At 43.5% G+C, this 13,926-nt stretch overlaps 1 protein-coding gene across 1 annotated transcript in view; it reads left to right on the top strand.

Moving 5' to 3' along the window:
- The window catches only part of LOC105920207 (B-cell receptor CD22-like), a 31,596-nt gene extending 18,667 nt beyond the window's left edge, over positions 1-12,929 (top strand). The window contains exons 4-7 of the mRNA XM_036125118.1: positions 1,282-1,539; positions 1,657-1,741; positions 12,458-12,497; positions 12,601-12,929. Of these exons, the coding sequence (XP_035981011.1) occupies positions 1,282-1,539; positions 1,657-1,741; positions 12,458-12,497; positions 12,601-12,840 (623 nt within the window). The 3' untranslated portion in view covers positions 12,841-12,929. The remainder of the gene's footprint in view (positions 1-1,281; positions 1,540-1,656; positions 1,742-12,457; positions 12,498-12,600) is intronic.
- The last annotated feature ends 997 nt before the right edge of the window (positions 12,930-13,926 follow it).

Genomic DNA, 13,926 nt, shown 5'->3' with positions numbered 1-13,926 from the left:
AGACAGGATACATCACACTGCATGAGAAGAAAAGAGAGAAGGGACGTTCTGGCCGGGATGAGTTGGCAGAAGCAGGTAGATGGTGGCTGAGAGGTGACAGGCTAAAGTTCAGATAAGTCCAGAGGCAAAAATAAACAAAATACCAAATCATGACATTTTATAAGATGACGATTCCCCAGGAACTTCATTTCCACATGGTTCAAACGAGAAACCCAGTTTCATGGTTTTTAAGGCTTTCGCCCACATGCAGAGCACACAGGAGAATAAGTGCAGATTTAGCAGTGTTTATTTGTAAGGGGAAAGCTCAAAAGGACGACGGGAGCTGACGGGAGCTGGCGGCAGCGTCAGTTGGGCCTCCGCAGATGGGACTCGGAGGCGAGAACACACAGGTAAACTGTGGGTCAGAGAAGGAGAGGTTAGACGCTGGCAGAGAGTGGAACCAGCAAGGGCGAGCAGCTGGTGATGGTTCAGCAGCGGGCCGGCGGAGCAGGTGGCAGTGGGGCAGGAAGGTGGGCCGGTGGAAGGTGGGAGTGATCTGTCGGAGCGGCTTAGGAGGCAGAGCTGCCTGGCTACCGACTGAAGGACCGAAGGGGTTCTTGGCAGGTCTTGGGACTTGGCTTGGGAAGTGAGAGGCGCTGTGGAGTGGGATCCGAAGCAAGGCAACCTGGTGCACAAGAGACACAGTGTTAGAAACATGAAACGAGGGAAGGCTGTCGAGAGACAGTGACCAATCGAGGTGTATCACACTAGGTTAACACTCTGGCGGTGTTCTGCTGGCAGCCTTCCGCTTAAATGCCTCCCATCATCAGCAGGCAACGCGGATCAGCTGCGTGCCTAACCTGTATTTCTACACACCGGGACTTTTCCTGCTCATAAAATATTCAGGGATGATGGTGCAAATGGGCGGTTTATATTAGCCCGGCTAATAGCTCTTGTTGTGCAGTGCAATAAACAAAAAAAGGGGTTCTGTTAGAAAAAGTCAAGCCCCAAAAAGGGACTTCACGTTCAAAAACAAACCAAAGAAACCAAAGTTAAAAGTGACTTTAGAGGAAAACAAGCCCAAAGTTGCTTATCATAAGCAAACTATGCAACAGTGAAGCTCACATACACACCCCTCATGGATATAACATCAGATGTTCTGCCAGATATCCTGCCAGAATGGAGGAAGCAAGACAGCAGAGACAAAAATGACTCTCAGTGTTTCATACAAGTGATCCTGTCAGCACATCCTGGTTCAGCTGTTTCTGATCAGTAAAGTTAATGTGTGTCCCATTTCCTCAGATGCTCCTAAAGACACATCAGCATCCATCAGTCCATCAGGTTTGGTTTCAGCAGGTAGCTGGGTGGAGCTGAACTGCTCCAGTAGAGCCAAGCCTTCTGCCAGCTTCTCCTGGTTCAGGAACAGCAAACATGGGGCCATTAATGTATCCTTGGGGCAGGTTTACAGCTTCAATGTCACTGATGGAGGAGAGTATTACTGTGTGGCTACAAATGATCTGGGCCAAGGAACATCATCTGTGATCCTTGTTAGTACTAAGGGTAAATATATTCTACTGCACTGAATTTTGCTCAAATATTTAAAATGAAACATTCATTATGACCTATTTAAAGTTTGATTTGACGAGTTTTGTTTTTTACCTGTTTGCTGAAAAGCAGATGGACTCTTATTGCCCTTATTGCCGATCACAGTGGGGATATCAGTGGCCTTATCCCTTATTGTTGTCCTGGTTGTGTCTGTGTGGTGAGTATCATAATATATTTGATTAATTACAAGGAAATCAATAGCATTATAGGTATGTATATCTATTTTAGTGCTGTCAAACGATTAAAAATTTTAATCGCGATTAATCACATAATTTTAATAGTTAACTCGAGATTAATCGCATATTTTATCTTTTTATTTCTGAAAGTGTAAAAGCCTATTTGGACATTTTAAAATGTAATTTTGCAATAAATTCCACAAGTAAAAAACATGCTTTTAAAAAAATATTTTTATTTTTCAAGCACTTTTCAGAATTGGAATGTAAACATCCTGTTGCCATAAAATGTTAAACTCTGGCCAATAATTGGCTTAATCACTAATCATAACCGCCTGATGTTTACACAATGTGTAAAAAAATATGTAAATAAATAAATATTTCATGTCAAAATATTTTTTTTGGCACTTAGATAGAAATGGTATTAAGCATTTACATATAATACAAATTTTACATTTTAATAAAGTCACAAGTTTTAATGTTAATTTTTTCCCCCTGTCTCACACATATCTAATTCTGAGCTTTCACCCCAACAATATTATTTTTGTATATGTCAGGGTTCAGTTTTGCCTGTCTCATCCTGGACAGTTCCAGATCCTTCCACCATTCATTCAGCCCAATTCCTCCGCCCACCACTGATTCCTGTCACCTGCCGTTACTGATTTCACCTCTTAACCCTCCTACTTAAAACTTCCTCAGTCTGCTATTCCCAGCGGGATTGTCTTCACTCAAACCTCATCCTGCCTGTGCTCTCTGCGTCTACCTGCCTGTGCTTCCTACGTCTGCCTGACAGTGCTTTCTTCATCTGCCTGCCTGTGCTCGCTACATCTGTGTGCCTGTGCTCCCTGCGTCTGCCTGCCTGTGCTTCCTATGTCTGCCTGACAGTTAGCCGGCTCCATCTAGCCTGCCAGTTCCTGCCACTTCATTACTTGGCCCCAGTCTGGTACAGCCTCTGGTTATGCTTCCACTACTCACTCTCTTTCAATAAAACTCCAGAAGCAAGGCTCAGTGTGTGGCTGTGTTCGGGTTCATCAGTACATTTCATGACAGTATAATCCGACCCCCCAGTACAATCCTGGTGCCCACACTGAGCCAGGAGGATATTTTTAAGGAACTGATGGGACTATTGGACACTTACGCCACCCTCAATCCGCCTTGGTTCCGGGTTACTGCAGTAGAGGGCTTATGGGAAGTCTGGAGGGATAAGGTCGCACACTGTTCCCACCTGGGGATAATCGGCCTTGCCGAGGAGGTGGAGTGGATTAAGCAGGCAGTTTATGCTGAGATCCTACGTAGGCCGCCACCACCAAGACCTCCGCTCACCAGGCTGTCCGCTCATGCTGTTGCTTCCACTACAGCTCCCGCTGCTGCATTGTCGCCGGTCGCCACCTCCGCATTGGAGCACGGCACCTCTCAGCGCAGACAAGAGGACAACCACCAATCCACCTGTGGCTACGCCCGACACCAGTGCTGCCTGGCCACCTGTTAGAGCCTCCTTCCCTTCGGTGAGTTGGCCTGACGCCTCCAGCACTGCTCCGGTAAGCCCAAATAGACGCCTGTCAATGGCACGTCATCTCTGTCGCCACCCCAATGACACTCAGCTGGCTCCTTGTGTAGGATCAGCAGCTGTGGTTTGGAGGACTACATCTCCAACAGCCAGAGCACCGCGCCTCGAAGAGTCACAGCTATGGGACTATTTCTATGGCAACAGGGATGACCTGTTCCCCAGCTGGCTAGTTTCCATGCCTGTCACCGAGGGTCTGGTGGATGCTGAAGGGCCTGCTTCACTTTCTGTCCACTTTCCGTCCACGTTCCTGAGACCCGAGAGGGGTCCTGGCGGACCCGCCTCCGCCCGACGCTCTCAAGCCCTGTGAGGAACAGGTCCAGGGGAAGCTGCTCTACTCCACCGCCTTTGAGTCCCATGAGGCCCGGGTCCAGGGGGACCCGCCAGCCACATCCGCTCACGAGTCCCACGAGGACCGGGTCCAGGGGGACCCGCCAGCCTCCACCGCTCACGAGTCCAGTGAGGCAGTCCAGGGGGACCCTCCAGCCATCGCTCCCCAATCCAGTGAGACGGTACAGGGGGATCCACCTCCAGCCGTCGCTTCCCAGTCCAGTGAGGCAGTCTAGGGGGACCCGCCTACAGCCGTCGCTCCCCAGTCCAGTGAGGTGGTTCAGGGGGACCCACCTCCAGCCAGTGCTCCGTAGTCCAGTGAGGTGGTCCAGGAAGACTCGCCTCCTGTCATCGCTTTCAAGTCTCGAGAGGGGGTCCAGCGGCCTTCGCAACGCCCGCACCAGACTCTGCATTGTCGGCGTCGTCCTCCGCAACATTTGCCTCGGTCCCTGCCGTGCCCAGGCTGTCCTCCGCCGGCCTCATCTGATCACCCAAGTCACCGCCCCAGTCCTTTAGCGCTATCAAGCAGCCGCCCGAGGCCACCAACACTCTCAAACAGCTGCCCGAGGCCACCAGCACTCTCAAACAGCTGCCCGAGGCCACCAGCACTCTCAAACAGCCGCCCTAGGCCTCCATGGCTCTAAAGCAGGCGCCTCCCATCTGGTCCCAAGTCGCCAGTCGAGCCTCCGCCCTGCGCACTAAAGTCTGCAGGGTTTGCCGCCCAGCGCACTCAAGTCTGCAGGGTACGCCGCCCAGCGCACTCAAGTCTGCAGGGTTCGCTGCCCAGCGCACTCAAGTCTGCAGGGTTCGCCGCTGCTCTTAAGCCTGCAAGGTTTGCTCTCAAGTCTGCACCACCCAGTGCACCCAAGCCGCAGCCCGAGCACACTGGCGCTCCCAAGCCGTGCCTGTGCTTCCTACGTCTGCCAGCCTGTGCTTCCATCATCTGCCAGCCTGTGCTTCCTTCGTCTGCCAGCCTGTGCTTCCTTCGTCTGCCAGCCTGTGCTCCCTGCGTCTGCCTGCCTGTGCTTTCTACGTCTGCCTGCCAGTTCCTGCCACTTCTCTACTCAGCCCCAGTCTGGAAAAGCCTCCGGTTATCCTTCCACTACTCACTCTCTTTCAATAAAACTCCAAAAACAAGGCTCAGTGTGTGGCTGTGTATGGGTTCATCAGTATCATTTCATGACAGTATATTTTTTCATGCCACGTATCCACGTTCATACACAGTTTTTTTTCAAAGCCTGGAAAAAGGTTTAAAATGTCCAGGTCATTCCAGAGTCTTACACTTTGCTTGCAACTGGGGCAGAGCTTAATAGCCTTGAAAGAGAACTGTTTAGCACAACTTGCATGTGCTGACACTGTAACTCCAGGGTACTTCATTTGGCAATTGGATTCAGCCTTAGTTTGTCAAATACAAAGACAACAATTTAAAATTAAATTGTAAAATTAAACCCAACCCATAAACCGCAATAAAATACGGTTTGGGTTGGGTTTCTGCATTGTTATCAATGTGTAAAAACTCATCTTCAGAACCACTCTCTGCTCAAAATGGTGATCTGCACCGCGTAATCTACTTTCAGCCGTTATCACCGGTTACTGAAACCCTAAACTACAGGAAATATGGGCAGAGTGGCTCCCTCTGCCTTTACTGCCTCAATTTTTGTAGAGGAGGAATGCGCTCCAGCACCTTACGAGGCGGATGGATATTTCAGCTGGTTATACTCAAAGTGTCTGTAGTGCAGCAGGTCTCTTTATAACTCCTGTTTATCGTCACTTATTTTTAGAGCCCAAATAAGCGACTTCACTTTCAGGAACAAGCCCAAAAAAATGCAACCTGTGACTCATGAAATTTACAAGCGACTTTAGAAAAAGTCTGAGGCTCAAAGTCTCATAAAATAAGCAGATTTGGAAACAGTGAGCGCGTGTCTGTTATGCTACCGTCTTTAGCATACGGAAATCGCAGAGGGTAAAAGAAAACACAGTCCGTAGAGTGCTGCGGGGAAAAACACATTAGGGAACGTTGTGTGTTTTGACGCGTTCTTCGGCGTGATAGTCTAACAAAGTTAACATGTTAATAGCGTTAAAACTGACAGCCCTTTATATATATATATATATATATATATATATATATATATATATATATATATATATATATATATATATATATATATATATATATAAAAATATATATATATATATATATAAACATATATATATATATATATATAAACATATATATATATATCTATATATATACAATATATATATATATATATACAATATATATATATATATATATATATATATATATATATATACAGTGAGTCCAAGAAGTATTTGATCCCTTGCTGATTTTCTTCGTTTGCCCACTAATAAAGATGTGATCATTCTGCACGTTTAGTGGTAGATGTATTCTAACATGGAGAGACAGAATATCACAAAGAAAATCCTGAAAAAAAATCTAAGGAATATATATTAATTAATTTGTATTTCGTTGAGGGAAATAAGTATTTGATCCCTCTAGCCAAACACAGGCTGTGTTAGCAAGTACAGCAGTGAGACATTTGTTGTAGTTAACCACAAGTTTAGCACACACACCAGGGGGAATTTTGGCACACTCTTCTTTGCAGATCCTCTCTAAATCAGGAAGGTTGGTGGGCTGTCGCTTGGCAACTCTGACCTTCAGCTCCCTCCATAGATTCTCAATCGGATTGAGGTCCGGAGACTTGCTGGGCCACTCCATGACCTTCATGTGATGTTTCTTGAGCCAATCCTTTGTTGCCTTTGCTGTGTGTTTCGGGTCGTTATCATGTTGGAAGACCCAACCACGTCCCATTTTCAGCTTCCTGGCAGAGGGGAGGAGGTTGTCCCTCAGGATTGTACGGTACATGGCTCCATCCATCTTCCCAGTGATGCGGTGAAGTAGCCCTGTACCCTTGGCAGAGAAACACCCCCAAAACATTATGCCTCCACCTCCATGCTTAACGGTGGGCACAGTGTTCTTGGGGTCATAGGCAGCATTTTTCTTCCTCCACACATGGCGGGTAGAGTTGAGGCCAAAAACTTCAATTTTGGTCTCGTCTGACCACAGAACCTTCTCCCAATAACTTGGTTCATCTTTCAGGTGATCATTGGCATACTTAAGGCGCGCCTCCACATGTGCCTTCTTGAGCAGGGGTACCTTTCGGGCACTGCAGGATGTTAGTCCATTGTTGCGCAAAGTGTTGCCAATTGTTTCCTTGCACACTGTGGTCCCAGCTGCCTTCAGGTCATTTACCAACTCCTGACTAGTGGTTGCAGGATTATTTCTGACCGTTCTCAGGAGCATTGTCACCCCACGAGGTGAAATCTTTTTTGGAGCACCAGGCCGAGGTCTGGTGATGGTCATGTTATACTCTTTAAATTTTCTAACAATTGCACCAATAGTTGTTACTTTCACATCCAACACCTTGCTAATCTTTTTGTAGCCCATTCCAGCATTGTGGAGGTCAACAATCCTGACTCTGAGGTCCTGAGACAGCTCTTTGGTCTTACCCATGTTGGAGACTTAAAATCTGTCAGATTGTCTGATTCTGTGAACAGGTGTTTTTCACACAAGTGAGTAGTGAGAACAGGTTGCTTCAGTTCAGGTAACAAGCTGATTGGGAGTGTCTAACTGCTCTGTGAAAGGCAGAACTCCTAATGCATACTGAGGGATCAAATACTTATTTCCCTCGATGAAATACAAATTAATTAATATATATTCCTTAGATTTTTTTTCAGGATTTTCTTTGTGATATTCTGTCTCTCCATGTTAGAATACATCTACCATTAAACGTGCAGAATGATCACATCTTTATTAGTGGGCAAACGAAGAAAATCAGCAAGGGATCAAATACTTCTTGAACTCACTGTATATATACCCATTATGTACAGATACTAAAATTTTAATAGAACAGATATACATTATTTTTTCTATTATTATTTTGTCCCTCACTTATACCTTTTCTTGTTGTTTTCCTCAATGTTTTCTTTTGTCCCTTTTTCTAGTTGACAAGCCATGATCTGCTTATCTATTCTCCATTTTTTATTTGAATGAAATAATAGCTGGAAGTAAATCTGCCCCAGTCTCCATTTCTTGGCAAGATCCTGTTCTTCACACTGGAGCGGTCCTCTCAGTACTATTGAGCAGCGTGCACGATCAGACAGCTGATTGGCCAGACCTGGGTCATCTTAAGGAAGTATACTGTGCTGACTGCTTACCAGCAGAGTAGATGATGCTGGACTCTCTCAGTCTGGTGGAACAACATCATTATCAAAGCCTGGCTGGATAATCAGGGCCCCCAGGAACTTGGGGGCCCTAGGCAACTGCCTAGTTTCGCCTAATGGTAAATGCGCCCCTGATAATGAAATATCTGCGCTTCTACAACAAAGACACTCGTTTGGAACGTGTGAAAACGGACAAATTTGCTGCAATTTCAAACATCTGGCAACAGTTTGTACAGAACTGTGTGTCCTACAGTCCAGGGCAACATGTTACTGTTGATGATTAGTTATTTCCATCAAAGGTTCGTTGTCCCTTTCTGCAATACATTGCATCCAAGCCTGATAAATTTGGAATTAAGTTTTGGATTGCAGTGGATCTGGACACAAAATACATGTGTAATGCCATCCCCTATTTGGGAAAAGATCCCTCCCACCCCACAGGAGAAAGGCTGTCTGAGAACGTTGTTGTGAAACTGATGGAGCCATTTATGGACCAGGGCAGGACTGTAACTAGGGACAATTTGATGAACTTTGTTAGAGGTTTATGCAGGAAAAGGCAATACAAGAAGAAAAGATAAGAAAGCATTGCGAGATGAAGAGACGTTCTCATGGTAAAACAACACAGAGCCAGGTGCGCAATCTCTGCAACAGGAACCACAGCACTGAGCGTTGTGTGCACTGCACAAAGTATACCTGTCGCAAATGCAGGAAGGACTCACTTTGAGTTTGTGGAAACTGCTAAATGGGACAATTGTAGCTTTATATGTAGTGCTTTTCCTTGGATGAAATAAATGTTACTCCAATACTGAAGTCATACTGTTTGTCATTTTCTAAGCTGAAATGTTGAATGACATAAAAAGACGAGACAAGACAAAACACTATTATTCTCTAAGTTGCTCTTTCTTTCACATAGTGAGCTTTATAATATAAATTAGTCTGTTGGGGAATGGACAATATAAATAGGCTCTGCCTTGCCTGGTTGGAAAAGCATGGCTATTGACCTGTTCTCAGCTCAGGAACTAGGACCCGTCACAGGTTATTTGCATTACAATTGGGATAGTTAGCAAGGTAGAGTGAATACACAAACTTGAATAGGGGAGGGGGGCTTGCAAGAAAACTGAAATTCTCTGGGACTTCTACATGGGGCAGATCACCATTTTGAACAGAGATTGGTTCTGAAGATGAGTTTTTACACACTGATAATATTGCAGAAACCCAACCCATAAACCACATTTAATGCTTATTAATTTGTTGTCTTTATATTTAACAAACTAAGGCTGAATCACATTGCTAAACGAAGTACCCTGGAGTTACAGTGTCAGTACATGAAGCTGTGCAAACAGTCTCTTCAAGGCTATTAAGCTCCTGCCCCAGTTGCAAGAAAAATGTAAGACTCTGGAATTACCTGGAAATTTAAAACTTTTTTCCAGGCTTTAAAAAACCCCTCAATCAATCAATCAGTCTTTATTGTAAAGTACAATTTGTACTGTAATCGAAATTACTGTTCCAGTACAAACGTGCATCACATACATTTGGGCGGAACGGTCAACTGAGGCCATGCGTTGCCAAAGAACGCTGCCGTTAGGCACATTCTTCCAAACTGCCAAGGACCCCGCCTGACGTGGTTTCCATAGGGCGCTGCCTTTTAACTCTGCGGAAAGATAGGAGCCATATTTGGGGAGGGAGAAGAAAAAGGCATATTTCACACTTTACGCTTAAAGGGTACAGTTTGAGATATTAAAAAACAACAAAATTTCGAGAAAAGCACATATGACGAGACAACATTCTAGCAGAGGGCTACACTGGAGGCATTGGTGTCGCAGTGTGAGTCCCATGTAGTATTTGAGCAACAGTTCTGTGTGTGTGTGAGTGAGTGTGTGTAGTTTGTCCATGAACGCTGCCCAGAGGCCATTGCCCTTTATATGATGGAAAGTTTTTCAGCCAGTGTCACAGTTCTGAATGAATCCACAGGTGTCCGCGGGGGGAGGAGGGAGTGGGGAGGGAGTAGTTCTGGGCCTTCCCGCCATAATATCCAGGGGAGTTTTTTAATAAGTGGGGAAGCTAAAATCCAGTGGTGTCAAAAGTACACACATTTGTTACTTAAGTAGAAGTATAGATACTGCAGTTTAAAAACACTCTGGTAAAAGTTGAAGTATCAACTTGACCTCTTTACTCAAGTAAAAGTGAAAAAGTATGTGCTCCAAAAACTACTTAAAGTATAAAAGTATAAAGTAACCTTTAAAAAAATGCCACTATATGAATTGAAAGCATAATTTAAACACTGATTAGTTCTACATGTGGCCCAAGACACAACATAATCATTAACCGATTAGTCAAAGACAAAGTCACTCAAGGAGCATGTTCTCTCTCAAACTTTATTGGAATTCAATTCCAAACAAAGGTAGTATTCAATCCTGCAGAATTGCCAGAACATAAATGTGTGAGTTCCATCAAATATCTAAGGCAAACTATACCCTTTGGTGCAAAAACATTCTATGTAGTTTGTGTGGAGAGAGAGAGAGAGAGAGAGAGAGAGAGAGAGAGAGAGAGAGAGAGAGAGAGAGAGAGATAGCCGAGAGAGAGAGAGAGGAAGAGGTATCGAGCTTCTCTCTCTCTCAGCGAGCTCTCTCGCTCCTCGCTATCTCGCGCGCTATCGCTCGCTCTCGGCTCGCGAGCGCTCTCTCGCCTCGCTCGCTACTCTCTATCGCTCCTGAGCTGCTCTCTAATCGTAGAGAGAGACGAATAGCTAACCAATGAGTGTTTGCGTTATATGACTCATCCAATTACATTAGTTCTCACTAGGTGTGGATGGCGGCAATGATCTGCATTGGATGGCACACATTACGTGAAATAAATATTTATAAATTTTAAACTGAAGCCAAGAGTAACGAGTAACTTTTAAAAATGCAAGGAATAGAAAGTACAGATACTTGTGTGAAAATATAATGAGTAGAAGTAAGAAGTAGGAAGAAAAATAAGTAATGGAGTAAAGTATAGATACCTAAAAAATGTACTTAAGTACAGTAACAAAGTATTTGTACTTCGTTACATGACACCTCTGCTGAAATCCAAATACACTTTTTGTTTTGAGAGCAAGCTGCACACATTTTCCGTCAGCTTTGAAGTCCTTTGTCACTGGCTCCACGTGGTGAATCCAATATTCCAATTTTTTGGGGATTTTTCTGCGTTCCCATCCAGATTTTATGCTACCTCTATCCTCTGAGTTCAACCACCGAAGCCAGCCTGTGTTCCATCGCATCCAAGTTGTGGTTCTGCTGGTTCACAGCCTTAGTGATCGCATCAAATGCGTCCGGGAGCCTGATCATGGCCATTATTGCCACCGACAACCTCAGAAGTTGTAGATACATCAGATATCCTCCAAATACAAATAGAATAAATCTGAGTATCATGAATCCAAACATGTATATATCTTCAACGTCCTCGACTGACAAAATTGAAAAACACAATTTTCCATCTGTTCCAAGAATGTAGGATTTATCCCATGAACTATGGCCCGTCAAGACAGGACGGGTTCCCTTTTCCCTGCCTTCCCGTCAAAGAAATGTGATCAATTGCACTGAGAGACCAGCTGACCAGATCCATAGTTTTCAGAATTAAGGTGATATGAAGAGAGAGCTCAGAAAGACAAGACATAGCAAAAGTAGGGACAGCAGGGAGGGGGGGCAGCAGCAGGAGCAGCAAGAAAATGCGACCGCCCCCACCGAGAGAAAGAACAGAACTGTGTATTAACGTGGATATAAACAGCATACAAAAATATACATATAAATTATTGTTGTTGGCGTGAAAGCTCAAGATTAGATGTGTGTGAGAGAGTGAAAAATTAAATAAAACTTACGACTTTATTAAAATGTAAAATTGGCTCCACCCCTTCTAATTAGAGGCAAACAAAATATTTTGAGGTGAAAACGTATTTATTTACACATTTGTTTACACATGGCGTAAACATCAGGGCGTTATGATTTGTGATTAAGCCATTATTGGACAGAGTTTAACATTTCATGGCATTAACATGTTTCATTCCAATTCTGAAAATTGCTTGAAATATATATATATGTGTATATATATATGTGTATAATATATCATATAATATACTATATTATATATATCTCTATATACGCTGTTGTGTCTATACTATATGTGTATATATATCTATCTGTGTCCTATATATCTATCTATCAAGCTACTATCTCTCTGTTGTGTCACCGGTCATGTATGTATCTACTCTCTCTCTCTCTGTGTGTCTGTTCTGTATGTCTCTACTCTCCTCTGTTGTGTATGTCTGTCTGTTCTGTCTCTCTCTCTCATCTATCTCCGCTCGCCTCGCGCCTCGCTCGCTATTGGATTGTCTTTGAAAAATACTAATTCATATTTTCAGTCATCGTTTAGTTTTACCAACATTCTCCGCTAACTGGAATATAATCTGATGAATTATATTGGAGTTTATCTTCTGTATGTTTCACATCAGTCTTGACTCTGTTCAGTCTTTGTGTTGTCAACTGAAACACAGCAACATTTTATTTGACAGCATTCTATTGTCTTCCAGGTGCTGCAAATACAGACGTTCAACTCCTCAACAGACTCAGGTTAGGACTTATTCTGTGTGCAGCACTGCAGTGAGGTTTCATGTTTGTTACTGCATAAGCATGTCAAAACAAAACAAAACAAATATTCTATTGCTTCCCACAGAGTCAAAGAGGGGTGGATGTTGCTGTTCAGGTGTCAGATGCCAACCCAACAGAGGGAGAACTCCACTATGGAGACTTGAACTTCACCCAAAAGATTTCTGAAGCTTCTTCTGGGCCCGTGAAAGGCAACGAACAGCAGGAGACGGTGTACTCACAGGTCAAAGTGTCAGGGGCAGAAAACTCCTTAAAACAGTCAGCTGAAAGTCCAGAGAATCTCTACGCCCAAGTGATGAAAAGGTGATGCTGTTTTGTAAGATAAGAAACATGACCTTGATTCTGTTTTTGCATCAAGGGCGTAGGTTTGATTTCAACTTTGGTAGGGACACTACTGGTCTCAAGTTTCATTTTGATGTCATTGGTCCTATGCAATATGCATGCTCCTATTTTTTTAAAAGTAGGGTAATTCTTTTTCTCCAGTGTGTTTTTTTTTTTTTTGATGGTGTATGCTTTGACACATTCAAAACACAGAACTTTTTTTAGTGTAGGGCTATAATGCAGCCATGTAAACTGAAGGTACCACTTTGTCTGGAATCTGAATGTCTTGTTTTTAAGTTGTTGCACTTCAACAAACTTTGAATCCGGCTGGTATGGCTTACTGCCCATGTCCAGGACACTACACTGACTCTCTTGAGGTCTACCTTCACTCAAACTGGCTGTCCCCTAAAGAGCAAAGAAAATCATACAACTCTGTTTTCACACTAGCTAACAAATTAACTACAAGCTCTTACAAAAGGCCATTCCTTCATTATTAAAGCAGTTACATTAACAACCTCACCTGAAGCCCTGATTGTCCAGGAACATCTCCCTCAGACTCCTCTATACTGTCCTGCCTTGATTCTTGAGTTTCCTATGTGCAATTAATCAACCAAACAAACATGTAAATCAAGCAAACTATACTAAAATTAATGTGTCATCATTTATGAGCTCCAAAAGAGATCACAGAATCCAATTACTCATACTGAACAAAAATAAACTCTCGTCTGAAGCCCTGAAGGTTCGGACTGTGCTGCAACATCACCACTCATTGTTTGAGTTTCCTAACTTCAGCCATATCAAATACAAATTGATATTTATATTGTATATAAATAAAAAGCTGCTACTTAATTTGTAATTAAAATCAATTAGACATCACCTGAATCACTGAAGGGCCAACAGCTTCACCTTCAAGCTGCCCTGCATCATTATTACTGGATCTGTGTTTCCTATAATCATATAATGCTACTATTATACAAGTGTGTTTTTAGTATTATAGGATTAAATGTAACACAACCTTTTATATCATCCTATTAGGATTAGGATTCATTTTAAAATTCTTATGTTTGTTTTT

This window comes from Fundulus heteroclitus, chromosome 21, assembly GCF_011125445.2.
Source record: "Fundulus heteroclitus isolate FHET01 chromosome 21, MU-UCD_Fhet_4.1, whole genome shotgun sequence".
Classification (NCBI taxonomy): Eukaryota; Metazoa; Chordata; class Actinopteri; order Cyprinodontiformes; family Fundulidae; genus Fundulus; species Fundulus heteroclitus.
The sequence above is the reverse complement of the archived record's forward strand: the minus strand, read 5'-3'. Positions and strand labels throughout refer to the sequence as shown.